General features: G+C 40.9%; 1 protein-coding gene across 1 annotated transcript in view; it reads left to right on the top strand.

The window, feature by feature from the left end:
* Positions 1-21064, top strand: part of COL19A1 (collagen type XIX alpha 1 chain) — a 1728692-nt gene that overhangs the window by 355116 nt on the left and 1352512 nt on the right. The window contains exons 9-10 of the mRNA XM_069726653.1: positions 8264-8326; positions 19386-19439. Of these exons, the coding sequence (XP_069582754.1) occupies positions 8264-8326; positions 19386-19439 (117 nt within the window). The remainder of the gene's footprint in view (positions 1-8263; positions 8327-19385; positions 19440-21064) is intronic.

The following is a 21064-nucleotide window of genomic DNA, read 5'->3' as shown; positions in this document are numbered from 1 at the left end:
TCCATTGAAGGGCGAACTAGTGTTTGATAAGAAAATTCTGTAATTCTCCATTAGGCCGGGTTCACACTGGCGTTTGGCTGGTCTGCATATGGCTGCGTACTTCCTCCTTCAAGCTCTGCCTACGCTCCACCTAATTCCGCATGCATCGTGTGTCATCCTGCATCCCTATCTTTAACATTGGGTATGCAGGGACATGCGTTGTATGTGGATGCGTCCGCATGCAGTGTTTTGACGTGACCGCCGACCGCATGGGAACGCAACATGTTCAAAGCTGCTGAAAAACAAAACTAATTGATTTTAGTGGAGACAAGGCTGAACAAAAATACAGTATATATAATTCTATTGTTTGCCATGGTCGGAAAATATAAAATCTGAAAAATCTAGTTAAAGGGAGTCTCTCAAAATGTAGTAAAGCAATGCTTTTTTGGTAGAGATCCGATGTTCCAGGTCTGCAATATCTAGAGCAAAAGTCACATTCAAATCAAGGTGGAGGTGCATCTGGGACTTGTCAATGTAAATGGACTGTTCCTCCCAAGTGTGATGACACCCCTAGTGCACCTCCAGCTTAATTTTTGTGTGCAATCTTCAGTAGATTTTTAATAACTAGTACATAGGATTTCTCCAAAATATACAGTGGGGCAAAAAAGTATTTAGTCAGTCAGCAATAGTGCAAGTTCCACCACTTAAAAAGATGAGAGGCGTCTGTAATTTACATCATAGGTAGACCTCAACTATGGGAGACAAACTGAGAAAAAAAAATCCAGAAAATCACATTGTCTGTTTTTTTAACATTTTATTTGCATATTATGGTGGAAAATAAGTATTTGGTCAGAAACAAACAATCAAGATTTCTGGCTCTCACAGACCTGTAACTTCTTCTTTAAGAGTCTCCTCTTTTCTCCACTCATTACCTGTAGTAATGGCACCTGTTTAAACTTGTTATCAGTATAAAAAGACACCTGTGCACACCCTCAAACAGTCTAACTCCAAACTCCACTATGGTGAAGACCAAAGAGCTGTCAAAGGACACCAGAAACAAAATTGTAGCCCTGCACCAGGCTGGGAAGACTGAATCTGCAATAGCCAACCAGCTTAGAGTGAAGAAATCAACAGTGGGAGCAATAATTAGAAAATGGAAGACATACAAGACCACTGAAAATCTCCCTCGATCTGGGGCTCCACGCAAAATCCCACCCCGTGGGGTCAGAATGATCACAAGAACGGTGAGCAAAAATCCCAGAACCACGCGGGGGGACCTAGTGAATGAACTGCAGAGAGCTGGGACCAATGTAACAAGGCCTACCATAAGTAACACACTAGGCCACCATGGACTCAGATCCTGCAGTGCCAGACGTGTCCCACTGCTTAAGCCAGTACATGTCCGGGTCCGTCTGAAGTTTGCTAGAGAGCATTTGGATGATCCAGAGGAGTTTTGGGAGAATGTCCTATGGTCTGATGAAACCAAACTGGAACTGTTTGGTAGAAACACAACTTGTCGTGTTTGGAGGAAAAAGAATACTGAGTTGCATCCATCAAACACCATACCTACTGTAAAGCATGGTGGTGGAAACATCATGCTTTTGGGCTGTTTCTCTGCAAAGGGACCAGGACGACTGATCCGTGTACATGAAAGAATGAATGGGGCCATGTATTGTGAGATTTTGAGTGCAAACCTCCTTCCATCAGCAAGGGCATTGAAGATGAAACGTGGCTGGGTCTTTCAACATGACAATGATCCAAAGCACACCGCCAGGGCAACGAAGGAGTGGCTTCGTAAGAAGCATTTCAAGGTCCTGGAGTGGCCTAGCCAGTCTCCAGATCTCAACCCTTTAGAAAACCTTTGGAGGGAGTTGAAAGTCCGTGTTGCCAAGCGAAAAGCCAAAAACATCACTGCTCTAGAGGAGATCTGCATGGAGGAATGGGCCAACATAGCAACAACAGTGTGTGGCAACCTTGTGAAGACTTACAGAAAACGTTTGACCTCTGTCATTGCCAACAAAGGATTTATTACAAAGTATTGAGATGAAATTTTGTTTCTGACCAAATACTTATTTTCCACCATAATATGCAAATAAAATGTTAAAAAAACAGACAATGTGATTTTCTGGATTTTTTTTTCTCAGTTTGTCTTCCATAGTTGAGGTCTACCTATGATGTAAATTACAGACGCCTCTCATCTTTTTAAGTGGTGGAACTTGCACTATTGCTGACTGACTAAATACTTTTTTGCCCCACTGTATGTATCATTCACTAGGGGACAAGCACTTATACAGTCATTCCACTATTTCCATATATAAAAACATGCTGAGAGGATTCCTGTAAAAGAACCTGTCACCAGTTTTTGCCTTATAAACCCTGATGATCACCTTTAAAATCATGTAAATAGGGTTCGGACAGCCCCTTTATAATCTCAGAAGTGCTTCCACATACCTCCAAGAAAAGTGCATTATACATGTCCTGTGCAGCATGCGAATTGTGTAGTCCAGTCCAATGATTGAACTCAGCGCTGCCCCGATCCATTCAAACGCTGCCTTTTCTATGTGGATGGAATTGGATGCCATGGATGATGTCTCCAACGTCATCCAGTGCTCTAAGTCTCGCACCGGCACAGCCTGAAGTCATGCAATGTGCCGGCGCTGGCTTCATTTGTACATCACTAGCTCCCTGGCTCTTCAACAGAGCAGAGTGAGGTACATCTGTGCAAGTCACTGATTCCACTGCTCAGTCTCGAGACTTCACGCATCTCGTGAATGACATAGGAGACGTCCTCCACTTCCATCCAAATAGAAGAGGTGGCATTTGAAGGGACCAGGGAGGCGCTGAGTGCTATCTGCAGTCACTCAGCAGGCTGGGCCTGCAACGAGGGATATGAATAAAGCACTTCTTCTGAGGTATGTTAGGGAACATATAGGGGTGTAAAGGGTTATAGGAGCCCAATTTACATACTTTTAAAGGTGATGGGCAGGGAGTCTAAGGCAAAAAAAAACTGGTGACAGGTTCTCTTTAAGAAAATATGCTTTATTGTATACAAATTCTTTAAAGACTAAAGGAAATGTTTAAATGTTTATTAGCAATTATATGTAAATCATAGATATGGCCACAGTATCACTAAAGGTAATAAACAAAGATGCTCCAACAATGCCTAGAGAATGGGAAATATTTACCTATGAACCTATTTTACTATGAAATAAATTCCAGGAGCTGTAAACACAGCTGCACAGCTTTCAGAATTTCTTGAATTTCAGCCAAGAGTAAATAAAATTCTACACCGTGGTGAAATTACTCAGAAGGAGTTACCGGATCAGCAAAATATTAGAAAGGGCAATTTAAAGCACCAACAGCAAATTCTCAGAAAATGCTAAATTACCTGAATATTGGCTGGACTTTCTTGAAGTAGTTTTTAAAACCTGAATTTTTTAAAATGCTTTATTAAATGTCCTACCAAGTTAAGCGATGCTTCAAAATAAAAATTGTTTAACCCCTTCCTTGCCGGAGCAATTTTCTTTTTGAGCTTTCATTTTTTGCTGCATTCAGAGAGACATAACTTGTTTTCACAAGTGACGCAGGTGTAAGGGCTTGTTTTCTGTTGACAGATTTGTATAGTTTGCAAAATTTCAGGGTACTGATAGCCACATTTGCATTAATAACTTTTTTTAGCACTTTTTTTCGAAGGGAAAGCCGTTTTATAACTTTTATGTTTTTTTTTGTCAATGTAGATGTTTTTTGGCAGACAAATTATATTGTTTATTAGAAACTTTTTTAGGAAACATAAATATTCTAACTTGCACTTTTTAAGAAAAATGGGGGGAAAAAGTGACCTTTTTTACAACATTTAACCCTTTATTCCGATATAATCTACTATCCCATCGAGGTGACCAGGGACTTAATTCCCAGTGACGGGATAGTATATCATATGCGATCGGCCGTGCTCATGGGGGGAGCACGGCTGAACAAGGCCGGGTGTCAGCTGACTATCGCAGCTGACCTCCGGCACTATGTGCCAGGAGCGGTCACGGACCGCCCCTGGCATATTAACCCCCGGAACACTGCGATCAATCATGATCACAGTGTTCCGGCGGCACAGGGAAGCATCGCGCAAAGAGGGGGCTCCCTGCGTGCTTCCCTGAGACCCTCGGTACAAGGCGACATGCTTACCTTGTACCGAGCTTCTCCTCCCTGCTGGCCCCGGATCCAAAATGGCCAAGGGGCTACATCTGGGTCCTGCAGGGAGGTGGCTTACAAGCTCCTGCTCAGGGCAAGCACTGGTAAGCCTGCAGGCCTGCATGTCAGATAGCTGATCTGACACAGTGCTCGGCAAAGTGTCAGATCAGCGATCAGACCCTATAAATTGATGCCAACCCCCGCCCCCCCCCCCCCGGGGCAATGTTATTAAGTAAAAAAAAAATTTCAAATGTGTAAAAAAAAAAAATCCTAAATAAAGAAAAAATAAAATTATTGTTCCCATAAATACATTTCTTTATCTAAATAATAAAAAACAATAAAAGTACACATATTTAGTATCACCACGTCCGTAACGACCCCACCCATAAAACTATCCCGTTACTTAAGCCCTTCAGTGAAAGCGGTAAAAAAAAAATAACAGGCAAAAAACAACGCTTCATTATCATACCGCCAAACAAAAAGTGGAATAACACGCGATCAAAAAGACGGTTATAAATAACCATGGTACCGCTGAAAACGTCATCTTGTCCCGCAAAAAACGAGCCACCAGACAGCATCATCAGCAAAAAAATAAGTTATAGTCCTCAGAATAAAGCAATGCAAAAATAATTATTTTTTCTATAAAATAGTTTTTATCGTATAAAAGCGCCAAAACAATAGTAGTGACCCGAAAAATAAACTGCTTTATCAATTTTACCAAACGTGGAACGGTATAAACGCCCCTCCAAAAGAAATTCATGAATAGCTGGTTTTTTGGTCATTCTGCCTCACAAAAATCAGAATAAAAAGTGATCAAAAAATGTCACATGCCCGAAAATGTTACCAATAAAAACGTCAACTCGTCCCGCAAAAATCAAGACCTCACATTACTCTTGTGGACCAAAATATGGAAAAATTATAGCTCTCAAAATGTGGAGACGCAAAAACTATTTTTTGCAATAAAAAGCGTCTTTTAGCCTGTGACGGCTGTCAATCATAAAAATCCACTAAAGCAATGCTATAAAAGTAAATTAAACCCCCTTAATTTGGGAAAAATAATAAAATTAAAAAAGTATTTATTTCCATTTTGCCATTAGGGTTAGGGCTAGTGTTAGGGTTAGGGCTAGGGTTAGGATTAGGGCTAGGGTTAGGGCTAGGGTTAGGGGTAGGATTTAATGCTAGGGTTAGTGCAAGGGTTAGGGCTAGCGTTAGGGCTACGGTTAGGGCTAGGGTTAGGGTTAGAGCTAGGGTTAGGGCTAGGGCTAGGGTTAAGGGCAGGGGTTGGGGCTAGGGTTAAGGTTAGGGTTGGGGCTAGGGTTAGGGTTTCAGTTAGATTTGGGGGTTTCCACTGTTTAGGTACATCAGGGGCTCTCCAAATGCGACATGGCATCCGCTCTCAATTCCAGCCAATTCTGCATTGAAAAAGTAAAACAGTGCTCCTTCCCTTCCGAGCTCTCCCGTGCGCCCAAACAGGGGTTTACTCCAACATATGGGGTATCAGCGTACTCAGGTCAAATTGGACAACAACTTTTGGGGTCTAATTTCTCTTGTTACCCTTGGGAAAATAAAAATTTGGGGGGCTAAAAAAACATTTTTGTGGGAAAAAAATGTTTTTTTATTTTCACGGCTCTGCGTTATAAACTGTAGTGAAACACTTAGGGGTTCAAAGTTCTCACAACACATCTAGATAAGTTCCTTGGGGTTCCAGTTTCCAATATGGGGTCACTTGTGGGGGGTTTCTACTGTTTAGGTACATTAGGGATTCTGCAAATGCAATGTGATGCCTGCAGACCAACCAAACTAAGTCTGCATTCCAAATAGAGCTCCTTCCGTTCCGAGCTCTGCCATGCGCCCAAACAGTAGTTCCCCCCACATATGGAGTATCAGCGTACTCAGGACAAATTGGACAACATCTTTTAGGGTCCAATTTCTCCTGTTACCCTTGGGAAAATACAAAACTGGGGGCTAAAAAATAATTTTTGTGGAAAAAAATGATTTTTTATTTTCACGGCTCTGCGTTATAAACTGTAGTGAAACACTTAGGGGTTCAAAGTTCTCACAGCACATCTAGATAAGTTCCTTGGGGTTCCAGTTTCCAATATGGGGTCACTTGTGGGGGGTTTCTACTGTTTAGGTACATTAGGGATTCTGCAAACGCAATGTGACGCCTGCAGACCATTCCATCTAAGTCTGCTTTCCAAATGGCGCTCCTTCCCTTCCGAGCTCTGCCATGCGCCCAAACGGTGATCCCCCCACATATGGGGTATCAGCGTACTCAGGACAAATTGGACAACAACTTTTGGGGTCCAATTTCTCCTGTTACGTTTGGTAAAATACAAAACTGGGGGCTAAAAATAATTTTTGTGGGAAAAAAGATAATTTTTATTTTCACTGCTCTGCACTTTAAACTGTACACTTAGGGGTTCAAAGCTCTCACAACACATCTAGATAAGATCCTTAGGGGGTCTACTTTCCAAAATGGTGTCACTTGGGGGTTTCAATGTTTAGGCACATCAGTGGCTCTCCAAACGCAACATGGCATCTCAATTCCTGTCAATTTTGCATTGAAAAGTCAATTAGCGCTCTTTCCCTTCCAAGCTCTGCCATACACCCAAACAGTGGTTTATCCCCACATATGGGGTATCGGTGTACTCAGGACAAATTGTACAACAACTTTTGGGGTCCATTTTCTCCTGTTACCCTTGGTAAATTAAAACAAATTTTTAAACATTCCAAAAATTCCTGTGAAACACCTGAAGGGTTAATAAACTTATTACATGTGGTTTTGAGCACCTTGAGGGGTGCAGTTTTTGGAATGGTGTCACACTTGTTTATATTCTATCATATAGGCCCCTGAAAATGACTTCAAATGAGATGTGGTCCCTAAAAAAATGGTGTTGTAAAAATGAGAAATTGCTGGTCAGCTTTAACCCATATAACTCCCTAGCAAAAAAAAATTTGATTCCATAATTGTGCTGATGTAAAGTAGACATGTGGGAAATGTTACTTATTAAGTATTTTGTGTGACATATCTCTGTGATCTAAGGGCATAAAAATTCAAAGTTGGAAAATTGCGAAATTTTCTAAATTTTAGCCAAATTTTCATTTTTTTCACAAATAAATGCACGTTTTATCAAAGAAATTTTACCATTGCCATGAAAAACAATATGTCACGAGAAAAGAATGTCAGAATCATCAGGTTCCGTTGAAGCGTTCCAGAGTTATACCCTCATAAAGGGACAGTGGTCAGAATTGTAAAAATTGGACCGGTCATTAATGTGCAAACCACCCTTGGCTTAGGGGGTTAAGTATTAACTTTATTATTTTTCTACACTTTTGTCAAATTAAACATTTTTACATTTGAGAGAATCAGATTGATTATGGTAATGACACTCTCTATTTATAAGTGTCATCTTAATGTGATTCGATACTCTCAAATGAGAGAATCGAAGCACACTGAAAAGATGGAAGATAAAATGTATCCATCTTCTCCATTGTGTAAGTCTGCAGAAATTAGACTGCACTTGAATGACATCCGAGTGCAGTTTGACATTTTCATCATACCTATAGACTAATATAGGTTATTGTGATCCAAATTGCTCTGCATATCGCACAATGGTGTAATTCTTTTTTATAATGCTTAATTGGCTTGAAAAAAACCCACTGATAAGCACTACACCAGGGGTGTCAAACTGCATTCCTCGAGGGCTGCAAACAGGTCATGTTTTCAGGATTTCCTTGTACTGCACAGGTGATAATTTAATCACCAACTCATTATTTGTGTAGGTGATTAAATTATCACCTGTGCAGTACAAGGAAATCCTGAAAACATGACCTGTTTGCAGCCCTCGAGGAATGCAGTTTGACACCCCTGCACTACACCATAGAATAACATTGGTCCAACTGCTATCTGATATGTCCACAATGATCTTGCAGCCTGATTTGCACAAAGTTTTTATGCTACTTTCTGAAGTAGCATATTCAGCAATGCAATAATAAGGACTTCCTGTTATTTGTGTTAAAATGAATACATTTAAATATAAGTTCTGTCCAAGGTATTCAACTAAAAGTCCAATTTTTTTTCTTTTGCATTTTCAATTAGGGCGAAGCTGGTTTACCAGGTTCAGTAGGTTTGCCCGGAATAAAAGGTGATGAAGGTGTTCAGGTAAGCTTTATTTTAGTTCTAGAGCGCATTGAAGTTACTTAGTTATTAAAGGAGTTTTCCAGGCAAAACAATGAAAAAATTATATAGCTTTCCCTGTAATAATTCTCCAAACTCTCCAGTTACCTTTATTTTCATTTCTTTGCTCCTGTTCAGCCTCTTCAAATGGGTTGTCTGGCTAAAAGTTTGCAGTCATGCTATGTGCACTGCATGTAAGAATTCTCCAGTGCTGGTACCTGGAGCGGGCGGTCACATGACCGCAAGGATGCAATTTTCATTATTCTGTCCACATTCCGACTAGACTGTGTCTAACCTCACTTAATACACTTAAAGGGAACTTGTCACTCCCAAAATCGAAGATGAGCTAAGCCCACCAACATCAGGGGCTTATCTACAGCATTCTGTAATGCTGTAGATAAAGGTACCTTCACACATAACGATATCGTTAAGGATATCGTTGCAACGTCACGCTTTTTGTGACGTAGCAACGATCCCGCTAATGATCTCGTTGTGTGTGACAGCGACCAACGATCAGGCCCCTGCTGGGAGATCGTTGGTCGCTGGGGAATGATCAGGACCTTTCTTTGGTCGCTGATCACCCGCTGTCATTGCTGGATCGGCGTGTGTGACGCCGATCCAGCGATGTGTTCACTTGTAACCAGGGTAAATATTGGGTTACCCGATATTTACCCTGGTTACCATTGTAAAAGTAAAAAAAAAAAAACAGTACATACTCACATTCTGATGTCTGTCACGTCCCCCGGCATCCACAGGGTTAAAACTGCTTTCGGCAGGAGCGCTGCTAATGCACGCGCTCCGGCCGAGAGCTTCCCTGCACTGACTGTCAGTGCCGTCCATAAAGCAGAGCACAGCGGTGACGTCACCGCTGTTACTGCCGGCGCTGACAGTCAGTGCAAGGAAGCTCTCGGCAGGAGCGAGTGCATTAGCAGCGCTCTTGCCGAAAGCAGTTTTAACCCTGTGGACGCCGGCGGGGGACGTGACAGACATCAGAATGTGAGTATGTACTGTTTTTTTTTTACTTTAACAATGGTAACCAGGGTAAATATCGGGTTACTAAGTGCGGCCCTGCACTTAGTAACCCGATGTCTACCCTGGTTACCCGGGTGCTGCAGGGGGACTTCGGCATTGTTGAAGACAGTTTCAACGATGCCGAAGTCTTTCCCCGGATCGTTGGTCACTGGAGAGAGCTGTCTGTGTGACAGCTCCCCAGCGACCACACAACGACTTACCAACGATCACGGCCAGGTCGTATCACTGGTCGTGATCATTGGTAAATCGTTTAGTGTAACGGTACCTTAAGCCACCGATGTATCCTGAAAGATGAGAAAAAGAGGTTAGATTATACTCACCTGGGGGGGTGATCCGGTCCGATGGGTGTCGCGGTCCGGTCCCGGGCCTCCCTTCTTCTTACGATGACGTCCTCTTCTTCTCTTCATACGGCTGCTCCGGCGCAGGCATACTTTGTCTGCCCTGCTGAGGGCAGAGCAAAGTACTGCAGTGCTCAGGTGCCAGGAAAGGTCAGAGAGACCCAGCGCCTGCGCGTTGCAGTACTTTGCTCTGCCAGAGGTAATGTATGATAGAAACATGTGCGTCACTTGTTCAGTTTTCACCCACTCCTGGCTTTGGCTTACAAATACTGAGTTAAAATACTGACCAAATACTGAATGTGTGATTGTGGCCTTAAATCACAGTTGATTAGATTACAATTCTGCATGAAGCCTGCTTTCTATGCTCTCCCTTCCTCCCTGTGCACATCCCCAGTCACTATAAACTTGCTGAGGATCACGACCCATGACATCACTTGTCAGAGCACACTGTAGAACTTCCAGCTGAGCTTTTGAAAACACAAACAGGAAATCTCCGAACTTTGTGCTTTGAATGGACTGTAGCAGGGAGTAAGATGCTGAAAATCACATCACCACAGTTCTGTAACATAGCAGAATTATAACTGCAATTAACTTATGAAGTTTCTTATTTTCTGTCTGGCTTTACTATGCTTTAATATCTTGGTGCCTAGGAAACGTCTTTAAATAGCTTTGATTTCAGTACATGTTGCCATTTTTATATATCCACATGGACTTTGATGCTTATCTTTATTTCTTACAACTGAGCGCTAGTAATTAGACTTACAACTGAGAAAGTAGTTCGCATTCTGTAGATATGAATTATTGAGCTTGTGTATTTCTATTCCATAACTAATATCTGCTACTGGAAAATGCTAAATACTATATATAATATGCTATTATCCAGCAAGCCTTTTGTATGCACTTTAATCCATCTGATCTGACAATAAGCTGTTGCTTGACTTAGAAAATGTTTAGGTCTCATGTCCATCCTCTGCATGCCTTTATATTTTACATGCCATTGTTTTTACAGATTCTGAGACAATCATTGTGGACTGTTATACTGTAGATTTACCATATGGATGCACACATAACTGTAATATAGACTTGTGAAGAGTATGTGTACCACTGGCGAAAATATTCAGCCCCCTGGAACTTTTCAACCTTTTCCCACATATCATGGTTGCAACATAAAGATACCAAATGTAAATTTTTGGTGAAGAATCAACAACAAGTGGAACACAATTGTTAAGTTGAACGGAATTTATTGGTTATTTTAATTTTTGGGGGGAAATTCAAAAACTGAAAAGTGGGGCGTGCAATATTATTCGTCCCCTTTACTTTTAGTGCAGCAAACTCTTTCCAGAAGTTCATTGTGGATCATTGAATGATCCAATGTTGTCCTAAATGCATGATGATAAATAAAATCCACCTGTGTGTAATCACGTCTTCGTACAAATCCACCTGCTCTGTGATAGTCTCAGGGTTCTGTTTGAAGCACAGAGCGCATCATGAAGACCAAGGAACACAACAGGCAGGCCCGTGATACTGTTGTGGAGAAGGCTAAGGCTGGATTTGGATACAAAATGATTTCCAAAACTTTAAACATCCCAAGGAGCTCTGTGAAAGCGATCACATTGAAATGGAAGGAGTATCACACCACTGCAAATCTACCAAGACCCGGCCGTTCTTCTAAACTTTCATCTCAAACAAGGAGAAGACTGATCAGAGGTGCAGTCAAGAGGCCCATTATTACTCTGAATGAACTGCAGAGATCTACAGCTGAGGTGGGACAGTCTGTCCACAGGACAACAATCAGTTGTACACTGCACAAATCTGGCCTTTATGGAAGAGTGGCAAGAAGAAAGCCATTTCTCAAAGATATCAATAAAAAGTGTTGTTTAAAGTTTGCAACAAGCCACCTGGGAGACACAGCAAACATATGGAAGAAGGTGCTCTGGTCAGATAAAAATCAAACTTTTTGGCAACAATGCCGAACAATATGTTTGGTGTAAAGGCAACACAGCTTATCATCCTGAACACACCATCCCCACTGTCAAACATGGTGGTGGCAGCATCATGGTTTGGGCCTGCTTTTCTTTAGTAGGGACAGGGAAGATGGTTAAAATTGATGAGAAGATGGATGGAGCCAAATACAGGACCATTCTTGAAGAAAACATGTTGGAGACTGCAAAAGACCTGAGACTGGGACGGAGATTTGTCTTCCAACAAGACAATGATCCCAAACATAGATCAAAATCTACAATGAAATGGTTCACAAATAAACGTATCCAGGTGTTAGAATGGCCAAGTCAAAGTCCAGACCTCAATCCAATCGAGAATCTGTGGAAAGACCTGAAAACTGATCTCCATCAAACCTCACTGAGCTCGAGCTGTTTTCCAAGGAAGAATGGGCAAGAATTTCAATCTCTCGATGTACAAAACTGATAGAGACATACCCTAAGCAACTTGCAGCTGTATTCGCAGCAAAAGGTGGGGCAACAAAGTATTAAGTTAAAGGGGCCAAATAATATTGCACGCCCCACTTTTCAGTTTTTGAATTTCCACAAAAATTTTAAATAACCAAAACATTTCACTCAACTTCACAATTTTGATCCACTTGTTGTAGATTCTTCACCAAAAATTTACATTTGGTATGTTTATGTTTGAAGCATGATATATGGGAAAAGGTTGAAAAGTTCCAAAGGGCCGAATACTTTCGCAAGGCACTGTTCATTTAAGAATTAATATTTTGTCACTTTTTGGGCTGAAGTAGGCTTCTTTTAAGCAAATATTCAGAAGTCTTTTTAGTGGTTTAGTTATAAATGTAAATGATGAGTGAAGGGACTAATGACAGAAACGTTTAGAAATGATGCACAGATTTAGCAATCTTTAACCGCCTGTGCACTACGTAGTACTACGCTGTTTGTGCTGCATGGCATGGTTGTGCCAAACTACCGCCACATCACTGCAGTTCGATGTGTTGGGTAGCATGTAGTGATGGGCAAGCACTAAAATGCCCAGGTGCTAGTTGCTCCGGTCAAGCAAATTGGAACACTTGGGTACTCGACACGAGCAATGAGCCCAATGTAAGTCTAGGGGAAACCCAAGTTTTTTTACCGCGATCCCCCCTGGGGGTCCATTTAAGGTCTAAAAATGTCTAAAATTTATGGAAATACTGCTCAAATGACTCAGGGACATCATGGAGATCGCCCCTGGAAGCATTTCTGACTCCTAGGTCACAGCTGTAAGCAATGTTGTCAGAGTTTCACGCCATTTTTACAGGTGCACCAAAAACCATACAAAAACTAAACTAAAATGGATTTTGCTGGGAAATGTGTTAAGGTACAGTACAGACCAAAAGTTTGGACACACCTTCTCATTTAAAGATTTTTCTGTATTTTCATGACTACAAACATTGTACATTCACACTGAAGGCATCAAAACTATGAATTAACACATGTGAAATTATATACTTAACAAAAAAGTGTGAAACTGAAATTATGTCTTATATTCTAGGTTCCTCAAAGTAGCCACCTTTTGCTTTGATGACTGCTTTGCACACTCTTGGCATTCTCTTGATGAGCTTCAAGAGGTAGTCACCGGGAATGGTCTTCCAAAAATCTTGAAGGAGGTCCCAGAGATGCTTAGCACTTGTTGGCCCTTTTGCTTTCACTCTGCGGTCCAGGTCTGGTGACTGTGGAGACCAGGTCATCTGGCGTAGCACTCCATCACTCTCCTTCTTGGTCAAATAGCCTTGCACAGCCTGGAGGTGTGTTTGGGGTCATTGTCCTGTTGAAAAATAAATGATGGTCCAACTAAACGCAAACCGGATGGAACAGGATACCGCTGCAAGATGCTGTGGTAGCCATGCTGGTTCAGTATGCCTTCAATTTTGAATAAATCCCCAACAGTGTCACCAGCAAAGCACCCCCACACCATCACACCTCCTCCTCCATGCTTCACAGTGGGAACCAGGCATGTAGAGTCCATCCTTTCACCTTTTCTGCGTCGCACAAAGACATGGTGGTTGGAACCAAAGATCTCAAATTTGGACTCATCAGACCAAAGCACAGATTTCCACTGGTCTAATGTCCATTCCTTGTGTTGTTTTGCCCAAACAAGTCTCTTCTGCTCGTTGCCTGTCCTTAGCAGTGGTTTTTTAACAGCTATTTTACCATGAAGGTGTGCTGCACAAAGTCTCCTCTTAACAGTTGTTGTAGAGATGTGTCTGCTGCTTGAACTCTGTGTGGCATTGACCTGGTCTCTAATCTGAGCTGCAAGGCCTGCCGTACTACCAAGTCATATACACCCCAATAAGGCTTTAAACCCTGGTACTGGATGGCCACAGGAAAATCCACTTCACATTATTCAGTTTGTCCTGCCATACTATTTTCTTATGTATTAACTGCAAGGACTGCCCTGCTACCAAGTCATATGCACCCCTATAAGGCTTTGAACCCTGGTACTGGATGGCCACAGGAAAACCCACTTCACATCATTCAGTTGGTCCTGCCATACTGTTTTCTTATGTACTAACAGCAAGGCCTGCCCTACTACCTAGTCATATGCACCCCAATAAGCCTTTGAACCCAGGTACTGGATGGTCACAGGAAAATACACTTCACATTATTCATTTTCTAATCCCATACTGTTTTCTTATGTATTAACTGCAAGGCCTGCTCTGCTACTAAGTCATATGCACCACAATAAGCCTTTGATCCCAGGTACTGGATGGCCACAGGAAAACCCACTACAGTCTTCAGTTGGTCCTGCCATACTGTTTCCTTATGCATTGAATGCAAGGGCCGCCTTGACCCAAGTTTGCATGCAACACAATCCCCCTTGGAAGATACATGGAGGAGGGCCTCATGAAAAAATCTGTCCTATTACAAAGGAGCGGGTTTCCTAGACTCGTAATGCTCATACACTAAGTGCATGGGCTGACAAACATTTCCCCATGGGGGTACATTTTTAAAAAATATTTTATAGGGATCATAGACACCCTTGCCCAAAAATTGACTGGCTGTAGCAGAAAGTAACACGTTAACCCTGATGATCTAGTGGTGGAGAATGATGAGACGTTGATAAAGGCCTCATTAAAAACTAGGCCCAATGTAAAGGAGCGGGTCTCCTAGATTTGTAATGCCCATACACTAAATGCATGGGCTGACAAACATTTCCCCATGGGGGTACATTTTTATAAAATATTTTATGGGCATCATAGACACCCTTGCCATAAATTGGACTGGATGTAGCAGCACGGAACACATTAACCCTGGTCATCTAATGGCAGTGGATGATGAGATGTTGAGGAAGGCCTCATTAAAAAACTAAGCCCAATTTAAAGGAGCGGGTCTCCTACACTTGTAATGCCCATACACTAAGTGCATAGGCTGACAAACATTTCCCCATGGGGGTAAATTTTAAAAAAATATTTTATAGGGATCCTATAAAATAGGAGCAGGTCTCCTAGACTTGTAATGCCCATCACAGGTACACTGTTATGGCTGGCAATCAGGCAACACAGCGTGCAGTAATCAGCGCACATACAGAGATCTGGCAATAACCAAAAACAATAGGACGAGCTCTGAGACGTGGAATCTCTGTAGACTGCAGTACCTGATCTATCCTCACACAACTATAAGCAGCAGTGGATTGCGCCTATCAACTACCTATGCAACTCGGCACTGCCTGAGGAGCTGACTAGCCTGAAGATAGAAATACAAGCCTGACTTACCTCAGAGAAATACCCCAAAGGAATAGGCAGCCCCCCACATATAATGACTGTTAGCAAGATGAAAAGACAAACGTAGGAATGAAATAGATTCAGCAAAGTGAGGCCCGATATTCTAGACAGAGCGAGGATAGCAAAGAGAACTATGCAGTCTACAAAAAACCCTAAAACGAAAACCACGCAAAGGGGCAAAAAGACCCACCGTGCCGAACTAACAGCACGGCGGTGCACCCCTTTGCTTCTCAGAGCTTCCAGCAAAAGTTAATAGCAAGCTGGACAGAAAAAACAGAAAACAAACTAGAAGCACTTATCTAGCAGAGCAGCAGGCCCAAGGAAAGATGCAGTAGCTCAGATCCAACACTGGAACATTGACAAGGAGCAAGGAAGACAGACTCAGGTGGAGCTAAATAGCAAGGCAGCCAACGAGCTCACCAAAACACCTGAGGGAGGAAGCCCAGAGACTGCAATACCACTTGTGACCACAGAAGTGAACTCAGCCACAGAATTCACAACAGTACACCATGCATCTGACGGAAATAAATACTGTATAGACCAAGGGTAGCAGACCAAAAAAATGCAATGTATGCCTGCAGAGCGAGGATTTTCACACCACATATACATCATGCTTCTTATGGAGATAACAGACTGTTTAATTATGTGGCCTTTTTTTAAAAAAAATTTAAACCACAAAATACTGTATAGACCAAGGCTAGCAGACCAGAAAATGCAATGTATGCCTGCAAAGTGAAGATTTGGACATCACAGATACACCAGGCGTCTGACGGAGATAGCAGATTGTTTCCATATGTGGCCTGTTTTTTTGTTTTAATTTTTTTAACCACAAGATACTTTAAAGTCCAAGGCTAGCAGACAAAAAAATGCAATTTATGCCTGCAGAGTGAGGATTTTCACACCACAGACGAACAAGGTGTCTGACGGAGATAACAGACTGTTTCAACATGTGGCCTGTTTTTTGGTGCTAAAAGTTTTTTTAATCACAAAATACTGTATAGACCAAGGCTAGCAGACCAAAAAATGCAAGGTATGCCTGCAAAGTGAGGATTTGGACACCACAGATACACCGGGCGTCTGACGGTGATAACAGACTGATTCAACATGCGGCCTTTTTAAAAAAAAAAGTTTTGACCCACAAAATACTGTATAGACCAAGGCTAGCAGACCAAAAAATGCAATGTATGCCTGCAAAGCGAGGATTTTCACACCACAGATACACTGGGAGTCTGATGGAGATAACAGACTGTTTCAATATGTGGCTTGTTTTTGGTCTTATAATTTTTTTAACCAAAAAATATTGTATACACCAAAACTAGCAGACAAGAAAATGCAATGTGGCCTTTCATTTAAAAATTTTTTTTTGTAAACCACAAAATAATGTATAGACCAAGGCTGGCAGACCAAAAAAATGCAATGTATGACTGCAAAGCGAGGATTTTGACACCACAGATACACCGGGCATCTGACAGAGATAACAGACTGTTTCAATATGTGGCCTGTTTTTTGTTTAAAAATTTTTTAACCACAAAATACTGTATAGACCAAGGCTTTAAGACAAGAAAATGCAATGTATGCCTGAAAAGCAAGAATTTGGAGACCACAGATAGACCAGGCGTCAGACGGAGATAACAGACTGATCAAAATGTGGCCTTTATTTTTTTGGCCCACCAATATTATGTCAATAATTAGGCTATGACACTAATAAAAATAATGGAGTACTAAAATTGTAAAATATTTAGAGCAAATAAAGTGCAAAAATAATTGCCACGGATACCAGCAGCTATGTATATGTATAATACGCAGCAGTAGACAGGAATGGAACTTTTTGAGGTATGCAGTGAGATCTATATACTCACATACAGTGCCTGCAGACCTTGTACTGATGTGGATATGTGCACATAGACTCCCCTGCCTACCTAGTGCTGCAATCTATGTACTCCCGATATAGCTCTAAAAAGGTCTTTTGGTTTATCAGGATTTGTGGATTGAACACTAGTAGACCCACACTAACTAATAAAAGTAAGAATCTGACCCTATCTCATCAGCAGCTCTCCCTACACTAGCTGAGTCCGGAGCAGAATGTGGGAGCAGGGCGGTGCAAGATCTCTTATAGACCTGATGATGCTGTGTGGCCAGCCAATCACTGGAATACCACAACAAAGATGGCTGCGTTATTACAGCGCATGGCAGACAATCCCTGCAATTAAAAGGAGGAGACCCGAGCTCCCACCGAATAATCCCTGAAATAGTCGGTGCTTGCCAAGTACACCGAGCATAGTGATACTCGGGCGAGTACCGAGTAGTGGTGAGCATGTTCGCTCATCACTAGTAGCATGCTGTTCACTACTATCCTGCAGCTTTATTTTGCAAGAACTACGTAACATTATTGCATTGCACAGAATTTGATCTGCATTCCACATATTGTACATTAGTGTTAATGAATATTTATTACCTAGTCGTTTTTAATCTAATATTTTAAATGGTTTTAAATTGTTCCAGCTTTTCTGACTCAGACTTTGATCGCATAGGACCTTTTACATAGTTCTAATACTGGTTACTTTGCCCACTTGCAGGTCGTGCATAGTCTGTCTAGTCCAAAATGACCTCAGTTACTGCATAGTATCTAGGGAATGATTGTCATGCAATTCATTGTGATAAATTCACTCTACTCATGCTAAGCTTTGCCGGGCATCTTTTATTACCCTTTACATACTAAGGGAGTGTGTTGATTTAGTATCTGCTGACAGTCATTTACCGAAGGCAAAGATGTCAAGAAGGATGCATTGATAAAAAGATCAAGTGGATGATTTAAATATGTAACAATAACACTAAAATGTTGGTTGGTTGCTGTCTTGATGTAATGTCAGTTTCTCTAGGTCACATATTAACAATTAATTTCCATTGTTCCACTAGCAGAATTGTCACATATAACACCTGAAAAATAAAAAGAAGTTAAATGTTAAATAAATATACTATTAAACTCGTAAGCTATATGGGATCAACTGTATAGAGGAGATTTACCCAAACTGGTGTAAAAATATTTTCACCTTGCATTATTTTCATTTGCCTTACCTTTAATATCCGCTAAGTATACAAAAGATCATTGTGGTTTACCTTAAACTTATAAAACATTGGTAAACTGAAAACCATTTGTATTTATATAATCAAATGAAAGAAGAAGGAAACTTTTACCAGTTAACAGGATCAAGTTTGTCTTTTTCCAAGGAATACATTTTCCCCAAGTTTTACAATTTTTCACTATTGATACTCTTTGCTAAATATCTAATTAATCCACATCTAATTAGATAGATATTTAATTGACCATAAATATTAGTGCACCTACAGAAAAAGTTTTTAACCTTTTGTTCCAATCACATCAGATCGGGAGTCTATATATACTGTAGTTATAAATTTAGATTGTCAGATGGACTAGTAAGTAACACATGCCTTGGGGGTTTTGCTTGTACATGTGGTAGACAGGGTATGGTTTCATTATACCGTGAGATTAAGTTTATCCGTGAGCCATCTCAAATGGTTCCTTTTCCAAGAATAGCGCAGTGCAGGAAGTTACGGATTATGCAATTAGCCAAGATTACAAAGTGAAATATACACTTGTTTCCCTCCTTCATTTTAGAGGTGGCTCCTTGCCATTAATAATCAATCACTGAACTCCTGTTGAGATTTTATAATGCAACTTTTAAATAATTAAAACAAACAAAATAGAATATTAAAGAGTAATTTTCATTGCTAATAAATATGTATTACTATAATATGTAAATGTATTGTCTACAGCGGACCTTTTAATAAACCTAATGTTCTTCTCTCTGTCTTGTTATGTTTGATAGTTATATGAATTCTACTCACCTTAGATTTTACAGACAGAATTACTACTGTGCCTTGTCTTAGGTTTTTGTTAATGTGCTGCTGTCTTTATTGTATTTTGCAGGGTGAGAAAGGAAGCAAAGGTGAAAATGGTATTCCAGGAGAAATTGGGGAAAAGGTATCCATTAAAATGCTTTTATCTGATCTTCTTTAATCAAATATTTATACAGTGTTTCTTTTTTTGAACTTTCAGAGAAAATATTTATGAAACATGACTTGCTTTAGAATATGTTTTATAATGTAACTTCGGTACAGTTTTGCTTTTATATCTTACGTGAGGAACATTTGGCGTGTTGTATAAAAGTCTGTCAGTTATATATATTCTGTACCATTAAAAATAATGTCAGTAGTGATACATTATGCATCAGTTCTTAAAACAACACTCAGATATAGAATTGTGGTTTCTTTGTATCTCTTTTGGTAACCGGCTTCTGTAAGACAGCATACCCACAGTCTAACCTATTATTGAGGTATTCTTTTTGGCATTTTCAACAATTTTTGGGGTCATCATTTTCCATGGCCAATTGTTTCTTTTACAGAAAATTATTAATGTATTTGTAATGGCATTTGGTGTTTTTCAAAGCACGGCATGATCCAAAACTGTTTTTTTTAGTCTGATTACACCCTTACTCTCACAACTAGGAAAAATTATTTGTGGTGACCATTTTCTACAGAATATAAATAAGAGACACTATAGAAATTTATGTTTCATGTTATTGTGCGCCTATTATAACGCCTCCTTCTGTCACCTCAATTTCAATAATTTACTATGTAGCCATTCATGGTTCTGCTTATAAATACAGTGTCGGACTGGAGTCCCAGGGCCCACCAGTAACATTTTCTCTGGGGGCTCACTGTTCATCTACATACAAATATTACATTACCCTCATTCTCAAATTTACCTATGCTGCTATGTATCGTATTTTTTGGATTATAAGACACACTTTTTTCCCCATGGGAAATGGGTTGCATCTTATAATGCGGATATACTTTACCGGTAACGTTGCTACAGGCCGCAGGCTGGCATGAGGGGGTGCCGGGTGGTGCTGTTGGGGTATCCGGTGCTTCTGCTGGAGTCTCCGGTGCTTCAGGGGCTCTGATGACATTTTGTGAAATGCCAGAGCCCACGCAGTTCCATGGTTTCCTGTGCGGTGGACTCCAGGAAAATAGCTCCGGGGGGCAGCACATGTGCAGATAGAGATCTCGGCACCAAGATCTTGGGAGATGAGATCTCAGAGATCTTGGTGCCGAGATCTCCATCTGCGCATGCGCCGCCCCCCCACGGCCATTTGAGGTAAAATATTGCACAAAAACAGGGAGTGTAATGTTTTACTCACAAAAATATTCAGCTGCAATGTTCTGCTGTCCTGTCTGTATCCTTCTCTTTTGCTTCCTCTCCTGCCAAGGAGAGGTGGAATGATCAGACAATGTTCCTGCACAGTCAGACACAGCCATTACACAGTACACAGCAGCGGCACATTTATAAGATTATCTCAGCACAGGAACATTTTATTTACTCATCCAATTGGGGAAGTTATTATTATTCCAAGATCTGTTGATTAAACATCCCCTTCAAGGACTATTCGAGGAAATGATGGAATATACTAGTGTAAGCCATTTCTTTTATTGAATAACCATGGAAAAGTGTCGCTCAGCAGAACCTATACTTCAGTTCTTATAAGGGATTATAACAAACAGTATAGAAACTGAACATATAAACGGGTGCACTATGTACTACTGAGT

The sequence above is a fragment of the Ranitomeya imitator genome, chromosome 5 (assembly GCF_032444005.1).
Source record: "Ranitomeya imitator isolate aRanImi1 chromosome 5, aRanImi1.pri, whole genome shotgun sequence".
Taxonomy (NCBI): Eukaryota; Metazoa; Chordata; class Amphibia; order Anura; family Dendrobatidae; genus Ranitomeya; species Ranitomeya imitator.
This window is presented reverse-complemented; position numbering and strand designations above follow the sequence as displayed.